Source organism: Hemitrygon akajei, chromosome 1, assembly GCF_048418815.1.
Source record: "Hemitrygon akajei chromosome 1, sHemAka1.3, whole genome shotgun sequence".
Lineage (NCBI taxonomy): Eukaryota > Metazoa > Chordata > Chondrichthyes > Myliobatiformes > Dasyatidae > Hemitrygon > Hemitrygon akajei.
In genome coordinates, this window is record NC_133124.1 from 218,237,727 (window position 1) to 218,265,193 (window position 27,467).

At 45.4% G+C, this 27,467-nt stretch overlaps 1 protein-coding gene across 1 annotated transcript in view; it reads left to right on the plus strand.

Annotated features, from left to right (window-relative positions):
- LOC140735902 (bone morphogenetic protein 1-like) overlaps nucleotides 1-27,467 on the plus strand; it is a 275,011-nt gene that overhangs the window by 60,188 nt on the left and 187,356 nt on the right. Inside the window, exon 2 of the mRNA XM_073061499.1 lies at nucleotides 15,710-15,820. Within this exon, the coding sequence (XP_072917600.1) occupies nucleotides 15,710-15,820 (111 nt within the window). The remainder of the gene's footprint in view (nucleotides 1-15,709; nucleotides 15,821-27,467) is intronic.

The window sequence follows — 27,467 nt, forward strand, 5'->3', positions numbered from 1 at the left end:
GACGTGAAATTTGTTAACGTAGCAGCAGCAGTTCAATGCAATACATGATAAATATAGAAGAGAAAACAAATAATAGTAATAAGTAACATTTTAAAAATAAATCAATTATGTATACTGAATAGATTAAAAAACACGCAAGAACAGAAATACTATATTGAAAAAAAGTGAGGTAGTGTCCAAGGGTTCAATGTCCATTTAGTAATCGGATGGCAGAGGGGAAGAAGCTGTTCCTGAATCGCTGATTGTGTGTCTTCAGTCTCCTGTACCTCCTACCTGATGGTAACAGTGAGAAAAGGGCATGCTGGAGGTCCTTAATAATGGATGCTGCCTTTCTAAGACACCAGTCCATAAAGATATCCTGGGTACTTTGTAGGCTGGTGCCCAAGATGGAGCTGACCTGATTTACAACCTTCTGCAGCTTCTTTCGGTCCTGTGCAGTAGCCCTTCCATACCAAACAGTGATGCAGCCTGTCAGAATGCTCTCCACGGTACAACTATAGAAGTTTTTGAGTGTGATTGGTGATTGTTAATCTCCTTGCTTTTACCCACTGCACCATCAAATAGTTTGATGGTGTACATGTAAAAGAAGATTGTCTTAATTTCATGCCAGTGTTTATGAGACACTGGCAGGTAAGTAGACTAGATGCTCTTTATTCATCGTATGTACATCGAAACATCACTATTTGTAACATGCCTACAATTTGCTAATCCTCAGAAGCTCCCTCGAAAGATACTTGTAAATCAGATTCAAAGTGTGAAAGCTCAAAGTAAATTCTACTATCAAAATACACAAACGTCACCACATACAATTCTTAAGATTAATTTTCCTGTTGGTTTACTCAGCAAATCTATAGAATAGTAACTATGACAGGATCAATGAAAGATCAACCAGAGTGCAGGAGACAAGCTGTGCAAATGGAAATATAAATAAAAAACAATAAATAATGAGAACATGAGATAGAGTCCTTAAAGTTAGATCATTGGTTGGCAAGTATTTGTCCCCTTTTGATTTAAGAGTCTGATGGTTGAGGGGTTGTAACTGTTCTTGAACCCAGTGGTACGAGTCCTGAGGCTCTTGTAACTTCTACCTGATGGCAGCAGCTGGAAAAGAACATGGATTGAGTGATGGGGATCCCTGATGGATGTTTCTTCCCTATGACAGAGTTTCATGTAGATGCGCTCAATGGCTTTACCTGTGATGTACTGCGCCGAATTTACTACCTTTGTTAGGATTTTCCTTTCAAGGGCATTGGCTGTGATACAGCCAGTCGATATTCTCTCCACCACACATCTATAAAAGTTTGTCAAATTTTTAGATGTCATGCCGAATCAGATGTGTTTTTATAACAATCCATTTGTTTTGTGGTCCCAGTTCTGATTGGAGCTTGTTTGATTCTAGATTTATTTAAATACTGAATTTAATTCCCTCAGCCGGTGGATTTGACCTTGTGTCTGCTGGATCAGCGGTCTCAATCTCCTCGAACCTGAGCATAACACCACCCTACCCTCTGCAGGTCTGTTGTATCAGACGTTTGAAGATGGTGCCGAATTTCTGGCTGCTGGTTCCTGCCAAAAAGAAAAATTGGCTTGTGATGTGCCTTCTCTCTTTTGAGTCATAATCATCTGGAAAGTTGTCAAGAAAAAATAAAGAACAGATTGGTAGCAGCGATCCTTCAAGCAAAGGCCCTACAGTCCCTTTCACAGCAGGATGCTCTGTAATTAGAAAATGTTGAATTGCCAAGGGATTTTAAGAGAGAGAAAAAAAGAAAAGGCAAAATTGTTCTTCTGAATAAGACCATCTCTTTATAATGAATTAACTCTGAACTGATTGCACAGCCCATGGACTCACTTTCAAAGACTCTACAACTCACGTTCTCTGTGTTATTTATTTATCTACAGTACTGTGCAAAAGTCTCAGGCTCCTGTACCTCGCTAGGTTTCCTAAGACCTTTACGCAGTACCGTATATGTCAATGAGGAGCGGAGAGCGAGTTTGTAAATCTGGTGGGATCAAACGATGTTGGGAATGGCGAGGGTGGCGCATCGCGGGAGGGGTCTGGAGCAGGTGGCAGAGAAGGACTGACGGGTGATTTGAATCAAAGCAACTGGTTTATTGATCATGACAGAATGTCTCTCTGCTGTTTCCCGCTCCCTCCCACTCCTCCCTTCCCCACTTCCTAACCATCATTCCTCTCTGCCTGCCCTCTTCCCACTTTAAGTCCACAATAGAGACCCATATGACAATCAGGTTTATTCACATATGGCTTGAATTTTTATTTTGCAGTACAGTGCAATACATAAAATTACTACAGTACTGTGCAAACTTTCTAGATAAATATAGTACTTTTGCACAGTACTGTATCTGTCACTCTACACTTAATGGTTGCTCTAGGAGATATCTCCTATTCATGGTCTTCTGGACGCCACAGTTGTAACACGTGAGTTCCTGTTGTCTTCCTGTCAGTTTGAGCCAGTCTGGCCATTCTCCTCTGCCCTCTCTCATTTACAAGGCATTTTCACCTACAGAAATTCCACTCACTCATCGGAGCATCTCAGGCTACATCCACACTAGAATGGATAATTTTGAAAACGCCGGTTTCGCGTAAAAATGATAGGCGTCCACACTATGTGTTTTTAAATATATCTCTGTCCACACTGAAACGGAGATTTCGGCGAATCTCCTCCTCCTGGGCATGCGCAGGACACATCTGCCGAAAACAAGCGACGTGCTTGGTGTTGAATCTCGCCATAAGAGTGTGCGTTCATGTAGTTACAGACTAGAAGAACTTAAAACGATGGACAGCTGTTGTTACTCACACAGGAGAACTTAAAACTAAAAAAAAACAAATACTGGAGCATACAGAGGCAACCGACAGGGAGTTCACGGACAGATTGACCCGGCTGATGACGAACATTGAAAAGCTGACTAACTCTGTTGCATTAATAAAGCACCTTGTTAAATGTATAAAACATGTCTGCATCAGTGTTATCTTGTATTTCCATGCAATGTTACATCGGGCAGTTACACATCTATCGTCAGAGAAGTACTTGCATTTAGGTAAACCACCTTCATACGAGCAAGGACAGAAAAAGGCAAAGTGAGTACAGTATACTTATTTATTCAGTAAATTATGGGTCAAAGTATTTGGTGAGTACATTTCTAACTCTTCTGGCATCAGTTTTGTTGCCGTCTGTACTGAAATTGTTAGGTTGCCTTCAAGAAAACAATGAAATGGTGCACTGCCATCTGACAGTGTTTTCAGAAGTCTCCGGTTACCCCGTCCACACTGATCTGCCCCAGCGGCGTTTTCAAAAATACCCATCCTGGAAAGCGTTTCTGAAAAGCTCCGGTTTCAGGAGACGAAAACGCCGTTTTTGTGTGGATGGAGGGTAAAAACGAAGAGAAAAAGCTTTGGTTACGGATTTATCCGGCGTAGTGTGGATGCAGCCTCAGAAATGATTTTCACACACACTTGTCTCTAGAATTCAGCAGCTCTGTGAGTAAAAACAGCCTGTTAATGAGAGAGGTCAGGGGAGAATGGCCAGAATGGTTCAAGCTGACAGGGAAGCTGAACCTTAAGCTACCACATTACAGCAGTGGAGTGCAGAATAGTTTCTGTGAACCCACTGCACGTCAAACCTTGAAGTGGATAGGTTACATACACTCAGTGCCCTCTTTATTAAGTAAAAGAATTACCTAATAAGATGGCTACTGTGTGTAGAAGTGTATGGACCAGGTGCTGGGAGATGGGAATAGCGCTGAAGGGTCAGTATGAATGAGATGGGCCAAATTGCCTACTTCCAAGCTGTACAGTTCCAGGACTATCAGTCTGGTATTTGCTTTCCTTTATATTATCTCAGTACTGAATGTCCTGGTCTGTTTGCCAAGCCTTTAGAATTGGAATCAGGTTTATCATTGTCATACTGTATGCCATGAAATCTCATATTGTGGCAGCAGTACAGTGCAACACATAAAAATTTATTTTTATTTCCCATTAGACATAAAAAACCCAAGTGGCGCAAAAAGGGAGGTTATGTTCATGGGTCCGTTCAGAAATGTGATGGGGGAGTGGAAGAAGAAGCTGTTGGGGGTGTCGTCAGGCTCCTGATGCCCCTGCCTGATGGTAGCAATGAGAGGAGGGCATGTGCTGGATTAGATGCTGAGAACGACGGCTGCTGCTTTTCTTTTGCATGTGACCCCCGTGGTGGGGAGGCCGGTGTCCGTGATGGAACAGGCTGAGTTTGCAACCCTCTGCAGCTTTTTCCGATCCTGTGCAGTGGCCCCTCCCTCCGTACTACGCAGTGATGCAGCCAGTTTGGAATGCTCTCCACGGTACATTTATAAAAATTTGCCGGAGTTTTTGGTGACATACCAAATCTCCTCCAACTCCTTACAAGGCTTAGTCACTGACATGCCTTCTTCGCAACTTCTTCAATACTTTGATCCCAGGGTAGATCTTCAGAGATATTTATACAGCGTAGAACAGGCCCTTCCAGATCTTCGAGCCACGCTGCCCAGCAAACCCGGGATTTAATCCTAGCTTAATCACGGGACAACTTGCAATGATCAATTAACCTACCAACCAGTACTGTACGTCTTTGGACTGTGGGAGGAAACCGGAGCACCCGGAGGAGACCCATGTGGTCACAGGGAGAACGTACAGACTCCTCGCAGGCAGTGGTGGGAACTGAACTGGGTTCTGCAAAACGTTGTACCAGCCACCACTCCACCACGGACACCTAGGACCTTGAAGCTGCTCCCCCCTTCCGCTGCTGACTTCTCCACTGCCACTGGTGTGTTTTCTCCTGGCTTCCCCATCCTGAAATCCACAATCAATTCCTTGGTCTTATCAACACTGAGTACAAGGCGGTTGTTATGACACCACTCAACCTGCTGATCTATTCTGTTCCTTTCTTCCTCCTAAAAATATAAACGGTCGCAGCAATTGCAAGCTTGAAGCTTCCAACGTTCTTAATTTTTTAATTTACTGTGGCGTGCTTCCACAGTTTTCTTGGGTAGGGAGCTCTCTAATGTAAGCCCCGTGACAACGTAGATTTATTATTTGCTCTTTTTGTCACAGGTATGTACATCAAACATTGAAACATGCATTGAAATGTGCCGTTTGCCTCAGCAGCCAGCGCAGTTCGACATGGTGCCGGGGACAGCCAGCCATAGTGGCCACGCTTCTGTTGCCACGCCGACGGCTTGCTGGCCTCTGCTAACCCGCATGTCCTCAGAATGTGGGAGAAACCCACGGGACCATGGTGAAGGACGTACAGACTCCTTGCAGGCAACGGCAGGAATTGAACCAGGATTGCTGGTGCTGTAAAGCATTACACTAACTGATACTGCATTGTCAGGCTGGTGGCGAGTCTTGCTCCTGTCGAAAGAGGCCGTGGAGTTGCCCTGTGAGTAGTTACGCTGCATTTTGTAGATGGGATGAACTGTGAGGAGAGAATGCTTAGGCCGGCATTTCGAACATCTGTCACATGCGCTGCCTCATTCGGGGTGTCGTCAGCCTCAATGTTGGAATTCCCTTATCCTGGAAGGTGAAGGGTTATCACCTAAACTCCTGATCCGTGCCTTGAACTTTGAACTTAGAACACTGCAGCAGAGTCCAGGCCGTTCAGTTCACAATGTTCTGCCACCATCTAACCATTCCCTCCCACGTAGCCCTCTATCTTTCTATCATCCATGTGTCTATCCAAGAGTCTCTTAAATCTCCCTAATGTATCTGCCTCTACCACCACCCCTGGCAGGGTGTTCCACACACCTACCACTCTCTGGAAAAAAAAACCTACCTCGGACATCCCCTTGGGCTTCCCTCAAATTACCTTTCACATTAGCCATTTCCACCCTGGCTGTCCACGCAATCTCTGCCTCTTATCATCTTGTACACCTCTATTGAGTTACTTCTCACCTTCCTCCACTCCAAAGAGAAAGGCCCTAGTCTGCTCAGCCTTTCCTCATAAGCTGCACTCTCTAATCCAGGCAGCATCCTGGTCAATCTCCTCTGCACCCTCTCTAATCCAGGCAGCATCCTGGTAAATCTCCTCTGCACCCTCTCTAATCCAGGGAGCATCCTAGTCAATCTCCTCTGCACCCTCTCTAATCCAGGCAGCATTCTGGTAAATCTCCTCTGCACCCTCTCTAATCCAGGGAGCATCCTGGTCAATCTCCTCTGCACCCTCTCTAATCCAGGCAGCATCCTGGTAAATCTCCTCTGCACCCTCTCTAATCCAGGCAGCATCCTGGTCAATCTCCTCTGCACCCTCTCTAATCCAGGGAGCATCCTGGTAAATCTCCTCTGCACCCTCTCTAATCCAGGCAGCATCCTGGTCAATCTCCTCTGCACCCTCTCTAATCCAGGCAGCATCCTGGTAAATCTCCTCTGCACCCTCTCTAATCCAGGCAGCATCCTGGTCAATCTCCTCTGCACCCTCTCTAATCCAGGGAGCATCCTGGTCAATCTCCTCTGCGCCCTCTCTAATCCAGGCAGCATCCTGGTAAATCTTCTCTGCACCCTCTCTAATCCAGGCAGCATCCTGGTCAATCTCCTCTGCACCCTCTCTAATCCAGGGAGCATCCTGGTAAATCTTCTCTGCACCCTCTCTAATCCAGGCAGCATCCTGGTAAATCTTCTCTGCACCCTCTCTAATCCAGGCAGTGTCCTGGTAAATCTCCTCTGCACCCTCTCTAATCCAGACAGTGTCCTGGTAAATCTCCTCTGCACCTTCTCTAATCCAGGCAGCATCCTGAAATCTCCTCTGCACCCTCTCTAATCCAGGCAGCGTCCTGGTAAATCTCCTCTGCACCCTCTCTAATCCAGGCAGCATCCTGGTAAATCTCCTCTGCACCCTCTCTAATCCAGGCAGCATCCTGGTAAATCTCCTCTGCACCCTCTCTAATCCAGGCAGCATCCTGGTAAATCTCCTCTGCACCCTCTCTAATTCAGGCAGCATCCTGGTAAATCTCCTCTGCACCCTCTCTAATCCAGGGAGCATCCTAGTCAATCTCCTCTGCACCCTCTCTAATCCAGGCAGCATTCTGGTAAATCTCCTCTGCACCCTCTCTAATCCAGGGAGCATCCTGGTCAATCTCCTCTGCACCCTCTCTAATCCAGGCAGCATCCTGGTAAATCTCCTCTGCACCCTCTCTAATCCAGGCAGCATCCTGGTCAATCTCCTCTGCACCCTCTCTAATCCAGGGAGCATCCTGGTAAATCTCCTCTGCACCCTCTCTAATCCAGGCAGCATCCTGGTCAATCTCCTCTGCACCCTCTCTAATCCAGGCAGCATCCTGGTAAATCTCCTCTGCACCCTCTCTAATCCAGGCAGCATCCTGGTCAATCTCCTCTGCACCCTCTCTAATCCAGGGAGCATCCTGGTCAATCTCCTCTGCGCCCTCTCTAATCCAGGCAGCATCCTGGTAAATCTTCTCTGCACCCTCTCTAATCCAGGCAGCATCCTGGTCAATCTCCTCTGCACCCTCTCTAATCCAGGGAGCATCCTGGTAAATCTTCTCTGCACCCTCTCTAATCCAGGCAGCATCCTGGTAAATCTTCTCTGCACCCTCTCTAATCCAGGCAGTGTCCTGGTAAATCTCCTCTGCACCCTCTCTAATCCAGACAGTGTCCTGGTAAATCTCCTCTGCACCTTCTCTAATCCAGGCAGCATCCTGAAATCTCCTCTGCACCCTCTCTAATCCAGGCAGCGTCCTGGTAAATCTCCTCTGCACCCTCTCTAATCCAGGCAGCATCCTGGTAAATCTCCTCTGCACCCTCTCTAATCCAGGCAGCATCCTGGTAAATCTCCTCTGCACCCTCTCTAATCCAGGCAGCATCCTGGTAAATCTCCTCTGCACCCTCTCTAATTCAGGCAGCATCCTGGTAAATCTCCTCTGCACCCTCTCTAATCCAGGCAGCGTCCTGGTAAATCTCCTCTGCACCCTCTCTAATCCAGGGAGCATCCTGGTCAATCTCCTCTGCACCCTCTCTAATCCAGGCAGCATCCTGGTAAATCTCCTCTGCACCCTCTCTAATCCAGGCAGCATCCTGGTAAATCTCCTCTGCACCCTCTCTAATCCAGGCAGCATCCTGGTAAATCTCCTCTGCACCCTCTCTAATCCAGGCAGCGTCCTGGTAAATCTCCTCTGCACCCTCTCTAATCCAGGCAGTGTCCTGGTAAATCTCCTCTGTACCCTCTCTAATCCAGGCAGCATCCTGGTAAATCTCCTCTGCACCCTCTCTAAAGCTTCCACATGCTTCCTATAATGAGGCACTCAGAACATTCGACTCCAAGTGTGGTTTAACCAGGGTTTTATAGAGCTGAAAAATTACCTTGCAGCTCTTGAATTCAATCGCTCCACTAATGAAAATCAATACACCATAGGCCATCTTAACAACCATATCAGCTTGCCCAGCTACTTTGAGGGGTCTATAGATGTGGTCTCCAAGATCCCTCTGTTCCTCCACACTACCAATCCTACCATTAACCCTATACTCTGCCTTCAAATTCGACCTGCAAGGTTGCCCTCTCCCCTACCCCAGAGGAGACAAGGGTGCCTGCAGGCATTCCCGTAGGATGAAAGTAGATCAGGAACCAAGGTTATAATCTCCATTGAACTTTGCTGAAAATCTCCAATTGAGCCATTTGTAAGTTATGTTAATATATGTATGCAAATGAGGACAGACACAGGGGGGGCTACTTTATTAGGAACTTACTGTGCCTAATAAAGTGGCCACTGAGTATATGTTCGAGGTCTTCTGCTGCTGTAGCCCATCCATGTCAAGGTTCGACATATTGCACGTACAGAGATACTCTTCACTAGCCATTCCCCTCACACCTCTCTCATTAACCAGGCGTTTCCACCCACAGAACTTCTGCTCACTGGATGTATTTTGTTTCTCACACCATTCTCTGTGAACTCTAGAGACTGTTGTGAGTGAAAATTCCAGCAGATCAGCACTTTCTGAGATACTCAAACCACCCCGTCTAGCACCAACAATCACTCCACGGTCAAAGTCACTTCGATCACATTTCTTTCCCATTCTGATGTTTGGTCTGAACAACAACTGAACCTCTTGACCACGTCTGCATGATTTTATGCATTGAGTTGCTACCATATGATTAGATATTTGCATTAATGAGCAGGTGTACCTAATAAAGTGGCCACTGAGTACGGTTCACACAGGAACTCCCTCCCTACCCCTTCTGTGACAAAATACAGAATCCTTCCTAAAAAGCACATGAAAAGTTCTACTTAGTTTTTAATGGTCAGTGCATTCTGTTTAATCCACAGTGAGGGTTTGTGCTGGAGACCACTGCATGTGCTCCCCTTCGATAAAGACCTTGGGTTCCTTTTGTATTCGCAGAATTACAGAGGAAAAATTTAACAGTCTGCGGTACAGAGGTTTGAAAAGTATTCATTTTTAGTTGTTGCCTGCAGCAATCTACAATGAAGTCTCTGTTACGTGGCCGTGATTATATGTTCCGATTTAATTTTCTTCATTTTCCTTAAATTGCGAGACTGAGTACATAAAGATTTAAAAAGTTAAACTCGTTCCAACGTGTGCAGGCTGAAGATTTCATCAAGTCTATTTTGCACACTGCAGTGGGTGTGACTGTTCGATATTTAGACTGTCCTTGTGGGAGTCTGTTTTCCATGGATAATGTGTCTGCACTTGGTAAATGTCTTTGTCCTTGCTCCTTTTGTCATTTGCTCAGTGTGTACTCGATGGCTGCATTTAATATCAGGGAATGTATACCATACACAACCTGAAATCCTTCCACTCCGCAGACTTCCACAAAACAGAAGTAAAACCGCAAGGAATGAAAGGCAGATAAATGTTAGAGCCCATTCCCTCTTCCCCCTTTTCTCTCCCCCTCTCCCCCTTGCCCTTCCCCCTCCCCTCCCCCTCTCTCCTCCCCTCCCCCTCTCTCTCTCCCTCTCCCCTCTTCCCCTCTCTCCCTCTCCCCTCTTCCCCTCTTCCCTCCCCTTCCCCCTCTCCTCCCCTCTTCCCTCCCCTTCCCCCTCTCCTCCCCATTCCCCCTTCGCCCTTCCCCCTTCCCCCTCCCTCTCCCCGTTTTCCCATCTCCTCCTCCCCTTGCCCTTCCCCCCTCACCCTTCCCCCGCTCCCCCTCCCTCCCCCACCACCCCGTAAGTGAGTCTGATTCTGTGTATGTGTGTTTCCTCTGCGGATAGAAAATAGAACATGACAACAGAACACAGACCATGATGTTATGTCAACAGCTTAACCTACCCGGTCATCCATTTTTCTATCGTCCGTGTGCCTAAGAGTTCCTTAAGCTCACCAGCGCAAGTGGAGAATGCCAGCTCGATTTCATCATTTAAGAGAAGTTTGGATGGGTACGTGGATAGTAGGGGTACAGAGTGGTATGGGGGGCTATGGTCCCAGTGCAGGTCGATGGGAGTAGGCAGTTTTAAAGGCTCAGCATGGACTAGATGGGCTGAAGGGCCTGCTTCTGTGCCATACTTTTCAATGACTCTAACTGTCCTTAATATATCAGCTTCAATAGGGTTAAGGGAACACGAGCTTGATTTTGTATCACACACAACATGCTTGAAGAACTCTGCAGGTCTGACAGCCTCTATGGAGAGGAATAAACAGTTTTGCTTTTGTATTGTGTATAGGGAGCAGAGAAAGCTGTAAAGATACAAAGAAGAAAGAGGCTGTTAGTTAAATCAGACTTGGATCATATGAAACCGGTAACAGTCTCCATATATCAAATGAACTGAAATCTTAACTCTGTGGGAAAGGTGGGACAAGTTTCACACACCTCAAACAATAATTCGGAGACCTAATAAGGGAAGAGAGTCCACTGTTTGTAGAGTTACTATTTGAGCTGTCGCTACAGAATCCAATGCTTGGTCTGTTTCAATGGAAAGAAAGGTACCGTTTCCCATCACTTTAGCTAATGTAATCGTTCCAGGTTGCCACGATTTAACACTCTTCCCTCTTCTGTTACTGGATTAAAAAAAATTACTGTCCATTACGCTGTTGGCATTTAGGACAGCAAAGAAGGTCCTTCATCTCTGGTGGCAGCTTCCTGTCGGAGCTACTGGGAAACAAAGTGTATAATTAGTCTTGGTGGTAATGCAAATATATATTTATCAAGGTAAATTACTTTCATAATAAGCACTATTCCAATCTCAGGCGAGTACTCAACCACATTATAGAACATAACAGCACAGTATGGGTCTTTCAGCCCCCAGTGTTATGCCAACTTTTAACCTGCTCTGAGATCAATATAACATTTCCCTCCCAGGCAGCTCACCATTTTTCTAACAACTATGTGCATATTAGGAGTTGCTTAAATATTCCTAATGTATTACCTCTAAAAACCACCCACCCACCACTCTTCTTAAAATTTTACCTCTGACATCCCCCTTCCCCCCATACTTCTTTCCAATCATCTTAAAGTTATGCCCCCTCATATTAGCCATCTCTGACCTCTGGCTGTCCGCTTGACCTATGCCTCTTATCATCTTGTACATCTCTGTCAAGTTACCTCTCGTCTGCCTCTGCTCCTCAGGGAAAAGCCCGTGCAACACACACAAAATGCTGGAGGAACTCAGCTGGCCAGGCAGCATCTGTGGAAAAAAAGTACAGTCGATGTTTCAGCCTGCTGAGTTCCTTGGGTTTCCAGCATCTGCAGTTTTTCTCTTGTTTGTGGGAAAAGGCCGAGCTTGTTCAAACTATCCTGTCAAAACTGCTCTCTAATCTTGGCAGCATCCTGGTAAGTCTCCTCTGCACCATATTCTTCCTATAATGAGGCGACCAGATCTGAACAATATTCCACGTGTGGTCTGACTAGAGCTTTAAAGAGCTGCAACATTATCTCGCAGCTCTTGAACTCAATCCCCCGATTAATGATGGCCAACACACCATACGCTTTCTTAACAACCCAATCAACTTGTGTGCATGCAAAACAACACGTTTTGTTGTATGTTTCCAGGTTTTGATGTACATGTAACAAATAAAACTAATCTTTAACTGGACATCCAGCCGCAAACAACCACTAATTATGATTTCTAAAGCATATCATAATGCCAAACTGAAGAGGAGACCATCTCTGTAACAATTTCCCGTTTCCTACAAAGTCCCATTGTTTCTTTGTGAGATTGTTAAATTATTTTGGAATTAGAATAGTTGATCTTGCACTTTGGGAGTTAGTTTCAGCTGCCCTCCAATTCATTTGTCCTGCAGTTTCATTCTTTATGGTCTGTTAATTGCAACACTTACTCTTGTATAACTTTTCTCTGGAGTGGCCAGGAAGTTTCCACTGTTTTTTTGGAAACATCTTGCCCATTTCTTGCCATCCGTCATGACACTGTCTCAAAGATAAGCAATCGACTTTATTCACCATGTTCAGTACTGTGCAAAAATCTTAAGGCACGTACATAGAGCTAGGGTGCCTAGACTTTGCACAGCACTGTAGTCATTTTACTGGACTGCTGCAGCAAAAAAACCCAGATTTCATGACATGTAAGGGATGATAAGCCTGATTCTGATATGAGTCTCTTGTGGACTGAGAGTGGGAAGGGGGCAGGGAGAGAGGAATCATGGTTGGGAAAAGGGGAAGGGAGAGGGGAATGCCAGAGAGACATTCTGTAATGATCAATAAACCAATTGTTTGGAATGAAACGACCTTGCCTGGTGTCTCAGGACTGAGTGAATCTGCACCCACGCCATCCTCCACTCCAGCACTCCTTCTCTGCCACCTGTCCCCCACCGCTCCCGCGGCGCTCCACCCTCATCACCTTTGCTCCCGCCAGATCTACAAGCTTGCTCCCTGCTCCGGGTTGACAGCTACAGGACTGTGCAAAAGTCTTAGGCGCCCAGCTATATATATGCGTCAAAGAGTTTTGCATGGTACTCTCTTAGTGATATTAAACCTGAGTCGGATTCGAATTCCTTCATCTCAGAATGTGCAAAAATAAAAGCACAGCACCAGTACACACCAGCATTTAGCCTTAATCTGAATTGTTGAACGTGGCTAAGAAATGTTGTCTCTGCAATAACTGGCAGCCTAAAGAGATCAGTCAAATAAAATTAGAGGAACTAGATGTCAAACTCTCCAGCATCTGTAAAATATTAGTAGTGGTTGGGGTAATAACAAACTTAAAGCTTTTCCAAACTTGTGTAGTGAGGTCCTGCTGTGGGAGTCAGAATTACAGCCACTAGCTCTTATTCATGCTTTAGAGTCTGGAAGTGGCCATTCAGCCCCTTGGTCTTCTCCTATCTCATTGGATCATGGCTGATTTGACCCATGACTGTCATCTTCCTGACTTCACATCATTCTGATTAATCTATCATTCACAAGCTTTTCCCAGGACAAGAAGTTGTGAAGGGATATGGGAGTTCCCGGCACTGCCTGTTAAGGGATTCGTACGTTCTCCCACATCTATAGAAGTTTGTCAAAGTTTTAGGTGTCATGCTGAACCTCTGCACACTCCTGACGAAGCAGAGGTGCTTTGTTTGCAAAGTGCTGAGTCCAGGACGGGTTGTCTGAAATAGTAACTTCAAGGAATTTAAAGTTGCTGACCCCCTCCACTTTTGATCCTCTGTTGAAGACTGGCTCATGGATCTCTGGTTTCTCTGTCCTGAAGTTTGTAATCAGTTCGTTGGTTGTTCCTAATAGAACTAATGTAATATTACAACATTATTTTCTTTCTCTCACCGGCAGTACTTTGCTTGCACAATATATTGATTCTAAGCTCATCCTGCTGACTTCCTCACATAACTGTAATTTCTGTCTCCAATAATCATTCTGCTAAATCCTGAACGTAGCCAATTCAATTATTGCTTCCAGATTGAGCTCTGCCATCCGACAAAATTTCCACTCTTAACCTACCAAAAATAAACAGGGGCCCATCTTTGCAACTGGAGGTGAGTCAGGTTCATGCAGGAGGTTCAAAGTAAATGTATTATCAAAGTACATATAGTCATCGTGCACAACCTTGAGATTCACTTGCTTGTGGGCAAACTCATTAAAGCTATAGAATAATAACCAGAACAGAGTCAGTGAAAGGCCACCCAAACAGGTCGTTCAGCCAGCGTGCAAAAGATAACAAACTGTGAGGTGGTCGTTTTCAGAAATTCTGAGAGAGAATTCCAAACCATGGAATTATGGTACACAGAGAGCATTCTTGCTGGCCGCATCACTGTCTGGTGTGGGGGTGGGGGTGGGCTACCGCACAGGGTCGAAGAAAGCTGCTGAGAGTTGTAAACTTAGTCAGCTCCATCATGAGCACTAGTCTTCGTAGTATCCAGGACAAACTCAAGAAGCGACGCCTCCAAAAGGTGGCATCCATCATTAAAGACCCCCCCACCCCACCACCCAGGACGTGCCCTCTTCTCATTGCTACCACCAGGAAACGAGGTACAGGAGTCTGAAGGCACACACTCAATAATTCAGAAACAGCTTCTTCCCATCTGCCATCCGATTTGTAAATGGACATTGAACCTGACTACTTTTTTAATTTTTATTTTTGCATTATTTATTTAATTCATCTATTTAATAGATATGCTTACTGTAATTAACAGTTTTATTCTCTGTTATTATGTTTCGCATTGTACAGCTGCTACAAAACAACAAATTTCATGGCATATGCCGGTGGGATTAAACCTGATTCTGATAATGACGGAGTATGGACGAGAGGTTCTTCCAGTCGGTAAAACTCGGCAGAGAGTTTGGTACAAGCTGCAAGCTGAATGACATTGTGAAGTTTCAGAGTGAAACAGTGATTTATAAATAAGAATGAGGACCTGATTTGACCTCAGGTCACCTTCTGCATTAATTGTACCTGAGCTGAGTACAATTAAGAGAATGTATGGGTTTGTTATTGTCACATGTACCAAGGTGCAACTCCCCAGGACACGCTCTCTTCTCATCAGTAAGAAGCCACAGGAGCCTTAGGACCCACACCACCAGGTTCAGAAACAGCTACTACCTCCTCAGCCATCAGGCACTTGAACCAAGGGGGATAACTTCACTTGCCTCACCATTGAAATGTTCCCACAACCTATGGGCTCACTTTCAAGGAGTATTCATCTCGTGTTCTCGATATTTATCACTTATTTATTATCAGTATTATTTCCTCTTTTTGTACTTTCAGTTTGTTGCCTTCTGCACTGTGAACGCCCTAGCTGGGCTGTCTTTCGTTGATCCTGTTCAGGTTATTGTTCTCTAGATTTATTGAGTATGCCCACAAGGAAATGAGTCTCAGGGTTGTGTATGTCCTTTGAAGCTACAGTGAAAGGCTGTATCTGTTCCTACAGATCAAATCATTTGGGCAGCATGGTAGCGTAGAGGTCAACATGATATTAATACAGCGCCTGCGATCTCGGGTCATTTCCCGCCGCTGTAACGGGATCATCTGCTCTTCCTGTGACTCCGGGTGCTGCAGAATTGGAGAAGCAGTGACCTCGCTCACTGAGTGCTGGGTCTGTACAGGTGGTGCGTGCCGCGCTCTTGGCTCAGCTTATGGTTGTATGTGAGTAGATGATGCCAGGATCTGGTGTAAGTACAAAGTGAACATTTAGCTTGGCAAATGAACGTTAATGGCCTTGATCTTGTGATTTTTCCCCTCCACTGTGACTGTAGATGCAGTCCAATAGTCACACTAAGCGTTGCCAGAGCCTTGCCTTCTCTAATGTAGTTTCCATTGTCCTCTCTCTCTGCAGCTGCCTTTCTTGGGGATATTGCACTGGATGAAGATGATCTGAAATCTTTCAAGATCGTCAGGATCATAGATTTAAACAATCATAAAATCCAAACGTTTGGGCATTCCTCAGGTACCGTCCCCTCTGTTTGAACTGTTGAAACCATTGGATGCTTGATTTTAATGTCAATACATGTACATGTCAATATCCATAAAACACATGTGGTGTTGGTTTGCTGCTATTAAAAAGTGCATTTAAAGTTCAAATAAAATCTACACTCAATGACAGCTTTATTACATACCTTCTGAAACTAGCAAAGTAACCACAGAGTATGTGTTCATGGTAGTCCGCTGCTGTAGCCCAACTCCTTCAAGGTTCGATGTGTTGTGTGTTCAGAGGTGCTCTTCTGCCCACGCTGTTGTAACGTGTGGTTATTTGAGTTACTGTCACCTTCCTGTCAGCTTGAACCAGTCTGACCATTCTCCCCTGATCTCTCTCATTAACAAGGAGTTTTCACCCATAGGAGTGTCACTCACTGGATTTTTTTTCTCTCTGTAAGTTCTAGAGCAGGGGTTCCCAACCTTTTTTATGCCAATGACCCTTACCATTATCTGAGGGACCCGTGGACCCCAGGCTGGAAGCCACTGCTCTAGAGACTGTTGTGTGTGAAAACCCCAAGAGATCAGCAGTTTCTGAGATACTCAAACCACCCCATCTGGCACCAACAATCATTCCACAGTCACAGTCACTTAGATCACATTTCTTCTCCATTCTGATGTTTGGTCTGAACAGCAATTGAACCTCTTGACCGTGTCTGCGTGCTTTTATGCATCGAGACGCTGCCACAGGATTGGCTGGTTAGATATTTGTATTAATGAACAGGCGTACAGGTGTGGCCACTGTTTGAACAAAATCCCTCTGGTGTTGGTTCACTGCTGGTTAAAAATGCACTGAAGAAGTGCTAACCCTTTCATGCTTGGTAGGGTGAATTTAAGCTGCATGTACGTGATGGTGATTTTTAAGCAGGTTTTTATGACTCTGAAAGTCCAAGTCGAAGTAAATTTCTTTTCAAACTACATACAGGACTCTGCAAAAGTCTTAGGTACACGTGTATAGCTATGGTGTCTAAGACTTTTGCACAGTATTGTGTCATCAACATGTGTTTGTGAATTTGGTAGGAGCAAAGGATGCTGGGGGTAGTGAGGGCGGAGTGCTGGGGGAGGGGTTTGGGACTGCTGAAAGAGAAGGAGTGCCAGGGGTGGAGGTTGGCGTGGGTGCAGACACACACCCAGCCCTGGGACACCAGGCAAGGCCAGTTGATTCCAAATAATTGGTTTATTAATCATTATAGAATATCTCTCTGGTGCTTCCTGCCCTCTGCCCTCTCACTTCCCCTTTTCCCAACCATGATTCCCCTCTCTCTGCCCCCTTCCCACTCTCAGTCCACAATAGAGACCCATATCAGAATCAGGTTTATCATCACTCATGTATATCACAATTCTTTTTTGCAGCAGCTGTAGAATGCAATACATAAAATCACAGTACTGTGCAAAAGTCTTGGGCTCCCTAGGTATGGATATGTGTGTAAGACTTTGCACAGTACTGTCAACGTCAACATACTCTACCTTGAGATTCATTTTCTTGCAGGCTTCCCAGGAAAATAAACAAATTCAATAGAATTTATATAAATACTCTACATAAACTAACAGACTGAGAAATAACCAATCTGAAAAAGGTGACGCACAAATATTTTGTAAATAAAACGATTCCAAAGTAATCCTGAGAACATGAGTTGTTGAGTCCTTGAAAGTGAGTCTATAGGCTGTGGAAGCAGTTCAGTGTTGAGGTGAGTGAAGTTATCCACACCGGTTCAGGAGTCTGACGGTTATAGGGTAATAACTGTTCCTGAACCTGGTGGTATGGGACCTGATGGTTGAGGGGTAATAACTGTTCCTGACCCTAGTGGTGTGGGACCTGATGGTTGAGGGGTAATAACTGTTCCTGACCCTTGTGGTGTGGGACCTGATGGTTGAGGGGTAATAACTGTTCCTGAACTTGGTGGTGTGGGACCTGATGGTTGAGGGGTAATAACTGTTCCTGACCCTTGTGGTGTGGGACCTGATGGTTGAGGGGTAATAACTGTTCCTGAACCTGGTGGTGTGGGACCTGATGGTTGAGGGGTAATAACTGTTCCTGACCCTAGTGGTGTGGGACCTGATGGTTGAGGGGTAATAACTGTTCCTGAACCTGGTGGTGTGGGACCTAAGGCTTCTGTACCTCGTTCCCGATGACAGTGGCGAGAGAAGAGCATGGCCTGGATTGGATGGTGGCTGTCATCCAGGTTGCCTGGCAACCCTTCCGTACTTGGTTAGGTAAGCGCAATGGATGTGACATTGGTGCAAGTGATTTTCCTCTATCGCTTAGTGAACCACTTCACGTTGTTGCACCTTTGGTGTGCAAAACGGATTTGTTACTGCGCAACGATCCATTCCATCTCCTCCCTCCCATTCTCGTATACGGGCAGATGGTCAGGAGCAGAAAACCAGGTTAATTTTTCTTGACAGAAAGTCCTGGCGAAGGGTCTCGGCCTGAAACGTCAACGGTGCTTCTCCCTATAGATGCTGCCTGGCCTGCTGTGTTCCACCAGCATTTTGTGTGTGTTGCTTGAATTTTTCTTGTCTCTTTTCTATGTTTGCAGCTCTGTGTGTTAGAGAATGAAGGATGACTTGTTTCTATCAGGGTTCAGTGGCTCTGCTTTAATTGGTAAAGGGGTTGAGCCATAATTGAATGCAGAAGCTGACACCATGGGTTGAATGGCTGAATCCCATTCTGATATTTATTTATATATTAGGGGCATTTAAGAGACTATTAGATAGGCACATGGATGATAAAAACAGAAGACTATGTAGGAGGGAAGGATAATTGGATTGATCTTTGTTCGTTGGTTGTGTGCCGTGTCGTATGACGTGGGCAATCGTGGTCTTTCTGTGACCATGATTGTTCTTGACAAATGTTTCTACAGAAGCAGTTTGTCATTGCCTTCTTCTGGGCAGCGTCTTTACAAGATGGGTGACAGCAGCCATTAACAATATCTTTTGGAGACTGTCTGCCTGGCATCAGTGGTCACGTAACCAGGACTTGTGATCTGCACCAGCTGCTCATACGACCACCTGCTCCCATGGATGATCATGACCCTGACCCTGATCGGGGGGCTAAGCAGGTGCTACACCTTGCCCAAGGGTGACCTGTAGGCTAGCGGAGGTTCTACATTCCAAGTTCAGGGCACAAATCAGGAGTTTTGAGTACCCTTGACTTCCCAGGATAAGGGAATTCCGACAATGAAGTTGACAACACCCTGTCAGTGCACGTGACAGATGTTCTAAACATCAGCCTAACCATTCTCTCCTCAGTATCAATACACCATAGCCGCAGTTGTGATGTTGTGCCAAAAAGCTGCTCCTACACGATGAGCAAACGTGTGTCAGGGATTCCCACTGTTTTGGGATTTTGCATTTTTTTCGAGAACTCCCTTTCCTCTACCTACTTGGTGGTCCCTTACCATGAGCCCGCTCAGGATAGAATATTTATTCGCAAAACCCGATATCAGCATGTGAATTGTATGGTTTCCCTGTCAAAATAGACATGGCTTGCTCCTTGGTTATTTTTTAAATTGCGAGAGATTGAAAGGACTTGGTGTTCAAGGTGAATCAATTGATCAATGAATGGGCACTACAAATGATCAATCAATGAATCAATTGTAGTGCCTGTCGCGTGGCTGACATTCAGAACAGCAGCGAAGGTTCTCCATCTCTGTCTAGACTGTCGCACACAGATGCCGAAGGATTCTTCATCGCTGATTCCATAACAATTTTTTTGATCTGTTGGGGTTGTTAGTCGTGAGCTGAACCCCTGAACCTGGAGGACCGGTGGACCACTCTTAGTCTGGCCCATAGCCTTTGACCTGTTTGGTATGGATGACCCTAACAGAGTCAAAGCGTGAAGCCCCAACTCCAGCCATCGTAGTTCATTGAGGCACACAAGTCTTCAAACCCCATGACAAGGTTGTGGTCCTCTTGGAGAAAGGTGAATCAAGCTGGCGTCTGTAACTTATGCCCTTGTGGGACCTCACTGGTCTGTACGTGAATCACTGCCAGTCAACATACTGATGCAGCACGGAATTGGGAAAACACACAGCACGGTAACATTCTGGTTAGTGTAATTCCTTTCCTTGCCAGCGATAGGGAGATGGAGGTTCAATTCTCACTACTCTCTGTAAGAAGTTTGTACATTCTCCCTGTGTCCATGTTTCCTCCGGGTGCTCTGGTTTCCTCCCGCATTCCAAAAAGACGTACGAGTTGGGGTTATGTTGTGGGTGTGCAGTGTTGGCGCCAGAAACGTGGTGACATTTGTGGGCTGCCCCCAACGCACAGCAATCGATGGTGCATGTCTCAGTTCACTATACATGTGAATGAATCTAATCTTTATCTTTCACAGGATGTTTAAGGCAAGTGGAAGTATTCTGCTCCAATTATGTATATAAGAGATTCTGTAGATGCTGGAAATCCAGAGGAACACACACAAAATGCTGGAGGAATTTAGCAGGTCAGGCGGTATCTATGAGGGGAAATAAACAGTCGACATTTCAGTCTGAGACCCTTTATCAGGACAAGGAAGGAAGGGGGAAGAAGTCATAATAAGAAGGTGGGAGGAGTACAAGCTGGCAGATGACGTGTGAGACCAAGTGAGGGGAGATAAGGTGAGAAGTTGGGAGGTGATAGGTGGGCGAAGAAAAAGGAACCTCCCTCTGTTGTCTCACCTCCTTCCCTTTCTCCCATGGTACGCTCCTCTCTTATCACATTCCTTCTTTTGGAGGGGCTGAGGATGCAACCTTGTGGAGCATCAGTATCTGGAAGAATCGTGGTGGAGTTGTTTTCTGTTGGTCAGAAAGTCAAGGAACCAATTTTAGATGGCCTGGAACTTGGTGATGAGTTTACTTGGAATAATAGTGGTCAATAAACAATAGTCTGAGTAGGTGTCTTTATTGTCCACGTACTCCAGAGATGAGTGTGGGACCAGGGAGATGGTGTCTGCCATAGACCTGTTACGGCTGTGGGTGAATTACAGTGGGTTGAGGTTATCTGGAAAGCTGAAGGTGATTCATGCCATGACCCATCTCTCAATGTATGTCCTGATGTTGATAATACGATACCATTAACTGGTGTGCTCTCTTTATGATCTGGGATTTTACAAATAAAAAGTTTGTCTCTAATTCACCTTGGGATGTGGTACTCTATAGTAATGACTCCATGTGGTTTTAAAAGCACAAGTATCTTCACCTCAACAGTAGACAAGAATTAAATGCAACATGGTGTAATACAATTGTTCTTCTAAAACAGAACATCCCTTGTTTGAACAATGACCAGTGATAAGGACATTTATCAGTGGTATAATTCAGTCCACATTCTAGTTCCCCTCTGTCCCCTTCTCCTCACCTGCCCCCGATGCATCTCCTCCTTCCCTTTCTCCCATGGTGTACTATTCCCTCCAATCAGATTCCTCCTCCTTCTTCTGCCCTTCAGCTCTTCCACTTATCACCTCCCAGCTTCTCACTTTGCACCTTCCCTCCCCCACCCACTCATCTTCCCCCTCACCTGGTCTCACCTATCACCTGTCAGCTTCTACTCCTCACCCCCCCCCACCATCTCCTTACTCTGGCTTCTTCTCACTTCTTTTTCAGTCCTGATGACGGTCTTGGCTCAAAATGTCGACTGTTTATTTCTCTCCAAAGATGCTGCCTGACCTGCTGAGTTCCTCCAGCGTTTTGTGTGTGTTGCTCTGGATTTCCAGCATCTGCAGAATCTCCTGTGTGTCTAATTATCTTGCTGGAAAGGCAATGCCTGCCCTTCTTGCGATGTAAATGACACGATATGTGGCCCTGAGTCTTTTGGATGAATCAAGCAATACTCACCAATGAAACAGTCTGTTGTGTGAATGTAAATAGGACTAAGTTCACTGTTAACCGTGGCTCAACCTGCTTTTAATTGTCATGGGAAATTATCTACAGTATTCCAGGCACAAGTTCACAATTAGTGATCCATTTGATAATGAAAAGTCAGTCTTCCTTGAGTGCCATGATTCAAGAGGATTCAGGCAAAATGAAGACTCCAATTGTTGAAATATTTATATTGAATATTCAAGGCAATTTCAATGATCAAAATGCACTTATTATCAAAGTGTCTTTACAAGACGGGTGACCCCAGCCATTATCAATACTCTTCAGAGATTGTCTGCCTGGCGTCAGTGGTCACATAACCAGGACTTGTGATATGCACCGGCTGCTCGTACGACCATCCACCACCTACTCCCATGGCTTCACATGACCCTGATCGGGAGCTCAGCACCTTGCCTGAGGGTGACCTGCAGGCTAGCGGAGGGAAGGAGCACCTTACACCTCCTTTGTTGTTGTTCATTTCCACGCCTTGTGGCGCATCGGGCAGCAACCTTGCCTTTTTCTGTACCATTTGTCCCTTTTAATGGGTCGAGTTGCTAGCCTGGTACTCAACCCCGCACGGACGGAAGGCGTGCAAGCAACAGCCAGATTCGAACGCAGGACCACTGCCTTGAAGTCCGATGAGAATGCCACTACACCACCAACCGGCGTTTACACCTGCTTCGGTAGGGACTTATAACAACCTCACCACCTATCAGGGCCGAAGATACAAAAACCTGAAAGCACACACCCCCAGACTCAGGACGGTTTCCACCCCACTGCGTTGTCAGACTCTTGAACAGACCTCTTGTATGTTACGATGGACGCTTGGCCTCAATCTGCCTTGTTATGGTCTTGTGCTTTATTATCTACCTGCACTGTACTTTTCAGTAGCTGTTACACTTCATTCTGTGCTGTTATTGCTCAATGCATCTCAATGCATTGTGTAATGATTAATCTGTAGCAACAGTATGCAAGGCAAACTTTTCACTGTATCTCGGTAAATGTGACAATAATAAACCGATTCCTATACCAATACATTGAACACTGAAATTGACTGCATGTAGTCGGCGGAGACCAGTCCATGTGGCATTGAGGGAAAGGAAGTGACTGTGCAACTTGTGTGAGTTCTGTTACTAATGGAGATGCCATTGCTTCATAGTGTCTTACACTTCACGATAGAGTCATAGAAAATTAAAGCACAGAAACAGCTCTTTGGCCCATCTAGTCTGTGCCGAACCATTTAAAATGCCCACTCCCATTGACCTGCCCTGGGACTGTGGCCCTCCATACCCCTCCCATCCATATACCCCTTCAATCTTCTATTAAACATTGAAATCGAGCTCACATGCACCACTTGCAATGGCAGCTCGTTCCAGACTCTCACAAACCTGAGAGTGCAGGATTTTCTCATCAGGTCCCCCTTAAACTTTTCACCTTTCACCCTTAACGCATGACCTCTAGCTATAGTCCCACCTAACCTCAGTGGAAAAAGCCTGCTTGCACTTACCCTATCTATACCTCTCATAAGTTTGTATACCTATCAGTTCTCCCCTCAGTCCTCTACATGCCAAGGAAAAAAGTCCAAAACTGCACACGATACTCCAAGTTCGGCCTCGCCTCAGCGTAATATCCCATTGATTTATGAAGGCCAATGTGCCGAAAGCTTTCTTTACCATTCTATCTCCCTGTGATGCCACTTTCAATGATTTATTCCCAGATCCCTTTGTTCCGCCACATTCCTCAGAGGCTGCCATTCACTGTGTAAGTCCTACCTTGCCTGGTCCTACCAAAGGTGAACACCTCGCACTTGTCTGCATTAAATTCCAATTTTCAGCCTATTTTCCCAGCTGGTCCAGACCCCGCTGCGAGCTTTGTTAGTCTTTCTTCCTGTCCACCACACCCCCAATCTTGGTGTCATCTGCAAATTTTCTGACCCAGTTAATCACATTATGATCCAGGTCGTCGTTTTATAGCTGACAAAGAACAATGGACCCAGCACCCAGTTGCAGTTGCTTTACAATCGAGTAAATAGAGCAAAGCAGTAAGCACGATGTTATGGCAGAGCAGGGTGTTCCCGTGTTCGGAGTTCAATTCCAGCGCAGGCTCTAAGCAGCTTGTATGTTCTTCCTGTAAACAGCGTGGCTTTCCTCTCACGTTCCAAAGACGCACCGATTAGCTGGTTAATTGTCCTGTGATAAGGCTAGGGTGTGGTCCAAGGCCTGTTACGCACCGTGTCTCTAAATAATAAATTTGTCTCTGCTGTAAGGCGGAGAGTTTGTGCACAGAAAGGTTATATACAGTACACGCATTCCATGTACATGACTCTATGACAAAGAGAACTGAGCCAGACTTTTCAATGACGTTATTTGTGGCAAAGTTATCATTTAAGACACTGGGCAAATTCCTCTGCAAGTGGTGCTGAGAGATATTTTAAGCAGATCTGATGAGACGGATGGTATGTTGGGTTAACAGCTCACCTGAAGTATTTTGTAGCAAACCACTGGTGCTGCATCAGCCGAGATTACGTGCTCCTTTTGCTGGAGTAATGATTGAATATGTAACCTACTGACGGAGGGATTGAGTGTTTTTGCTGGGTCAGGGGAAATGCTTAGAGCATAGACCATTACAGTACAGAACATACCCTTCGGCCCAACCTTTTAATCAACTCCATCTTCACCCTCACCATCTGGTATGTAGGGGCCATGGCACAGGATCAGAAAAAGCTGTAGACTTATCCAGCTCCATCATGGGCACTAGACTCCCACCACGAGGACATCCTCAAAAGGCGATGCCTCAAAGTCGCATCCATCAATAAGGACCCTCAGCACCCAGGACATGTCCTCTTCCAATCGCTACCATCGGGGAGGAGGTCCAGGAGCCTGAAGGCTGTAGGAACAGTTCTTCCCTTCTGCCATTAGATTTCTGAATGGACAATAAGTCCATGAACATGTGAACACTACCTCACTACTTTTGGTCTCTTTTTGCACTGATTTAATTAATATTGTAATTTATATGGGTGGTGGGGTGGAGATACGTCTCTACCAAAGGAGGTGTAAGGTGCTCCTTCCCTCCGCTGGCCTGCAGGTCACCCTTGAAGGTGTAACACCTGCTTAGCCCCCGATCAGAGTCACGTGAAGCCGTGGGAGCAGGTGGTGGACGGTCGTATGAGCAGCCGGTGCAGGTCACAAGTCCTGGTTATGTGACCACTGACACCAGGCAGACAATCTCTGAAGAGTATTGATAATGGCTGGGGTCACCCGTCTTGTAAAGACACTGTCCAGGAGAAGGCAATGGCAAACCACTTCTGTAAAAAAAATTTGCCAAAAACAATCACGGTCATGGAAAGACCATGATCGTCCACATCAGATGTCACAGCACATAATGATGATGAAGTTTGTGATTTAATGTATACTTTATGTATTGCACGGTACCTTTGCCACAAAACAACAAATCTCTCGACACTTGTCAATGATAATAAACCTGATTTTGATTCCGTTCCCTCCCACAAATCCTCCAGTTCTCAATCATCTGTGCACCTATCTTAAATATCCCAAATGTATCTGCCTCTACCAGTATGTTGCTTGCTCTTAACACTCTAAGTGTTTTAAAAAAAAAAGTACCTCTGATATAAACACAAAAGGTTCTTCGGATGCTGCAAAATTTGAGCAACACACACACACAAAATGGTGGAGAACTCAGCAGGTCAGTCAGCATCTGTGAAGGGGAATAAACGATTGACGTTTCGGGTTGAGACCCTTATCAGGAATGGAAAGAAAGGGGACAGAAGGCAGACATTTTCCCCATAATATCTCACACACACACACACACCCTCTCTCTCTCTCTCTCTCTCTCTCTCTCTCTCTCTCTCTCTCTCTCTCTCCCTCTCTCTCTCTCTCTCCCTCTCCCTCTCCCTCTCCCCTCCCCCTCCCCTTAAAAGTATGTTTTTTTGTATTAGCCATTTCTGCCCTGAGGAAAAACTTGTCTATGCCTCTTATCATCTCACTCACCTCTGTCAAGTTACCTCTCACAGATGGTGGGAGAATGGGAGACAGCCCATATAAAATCCCTACATTACATACCTTAACCTTAAAGAGAGTATTAAAGATTAAAGACAAGGTGTTTCTTTGTAATTGTGGCTGCCTATGGGAGGATGAATCTCAGAGTTGTATTCTGTACACATACTTTGATAATAAATGTACTTTGAATGTTGAGGTTCACCATGCTTCTGATGACAACTAGCATGCCTACAGCTTACTAACCCTAACCTGCGTGTCTTTGAAAGCAGAGGACCTGGAGGAAACCCACATGATTGTGGGAAGAATGTACTGGCTCCTCACAGACAATGGTGGGAATTGAACCCCAAATACTGGCACAGTAATGTTTTATGCTAACCACTACACTACTGTGCTGCCCCAGCTGCTAGCTCCTCTAGCCACGGTTCCCCTTTGTTTCTTGAAGAAACGCTGCAGCTTTCCTGATTCCACCCGTTAGTGGAATTGCCATGAATTTCTCAGTCGCAGAATACTCGACAGCAACCCTCCCAATCTCAGTTTTCAGTTATCTTTATTTTTATTTGGAGATAAAATTATTTAGTGGGTTCAAAGAAGGTTTGTGAAAAAGATTCCAGGATTGAACAACTTGTCCTGTAAGGAGCATTTGATGGCTGCGGGCCTGTATTCACTGGAATTCAGAAGAATGAGTGTTGACGTCATTGTTGAAACTTATTGAATGCTGAAAGGCCTCGCTGGAGTGGTTGTGGGCAGGATGTTTCCTCTGGTGGGAGAGTCTAGGACCAGAGGACGCAGCCTCAGAATAGAGAGACATCCATTTAGATTGGAGATGAGGAGGAATTTCTTTAGCCAGAGTTTGTTGCTATAGGCGGCTGCGGAGGCTAAGTGATTCTCCTCTGTCATCCGATTCCTGAATGGACATTGAACCAATGAACACTACCTCACTATTTTTTAAATTTCTGTTTTTGCACTACTGCACTGCTTATTTAATTAAACTTTTATTTATATAGATGGATCTTACTGTAATTCACAATTTTTTTCTCTATTAATATGCATTGCACTGAACTGCTGCCACAAACTCAAGTTTCACGACATGATATTAAACCTGATTCTGACTCTGACATTGCTGGGTAATGAATTGATGCCTCTTGAACAGCAATCGCTAATCACTATGCTACCACACCATCCCAACCTGATTAACCCAGCAGCATGGATAATTGAATGCAACACACACACACACACACACACAGACACAGAAAATTACTGTCATTCTAACAGCAAATTTTAATCTCAATTTTTCAACACCGACCTATACCGCAGAGTGTGACCTTTATCTCGCAGGCACTGAGCTGCCGGACTACAGATCCCTCAGGATATTTAAGCACAGGTCAGATGATTAAAGTCCGACTCAGCTGAAAGTTGTCCCGGCCTGGTAGTCAGGTTTTTGCAAGGAATGTGTCGGCTACAAACAACTGTGGCATTGTATTGGGTAATCTGTTTACAATGTGTCACACAACTCGGAGAATCCAAAACAGAGGCAAGAAGAATAGCTCCTGCTTCTCTGCCAGAACAGAGGCGTGGAGAATAGTTCTCACTGCTCTTGCTCCTCTGCTCTACAAATGGCTGGCAGTCCTCCAGTCCCCCAACCAGATGGTCAGTCTTTCTTGTGCAAACCTTGACAGACGTTTCAATAGGCTCTTCAGCACCAGGCATCATGGTTCATTTACCACTTCAGCAAAATACTGGAGGCGTATGGAGCGTCAAACAGGCCCTTCGG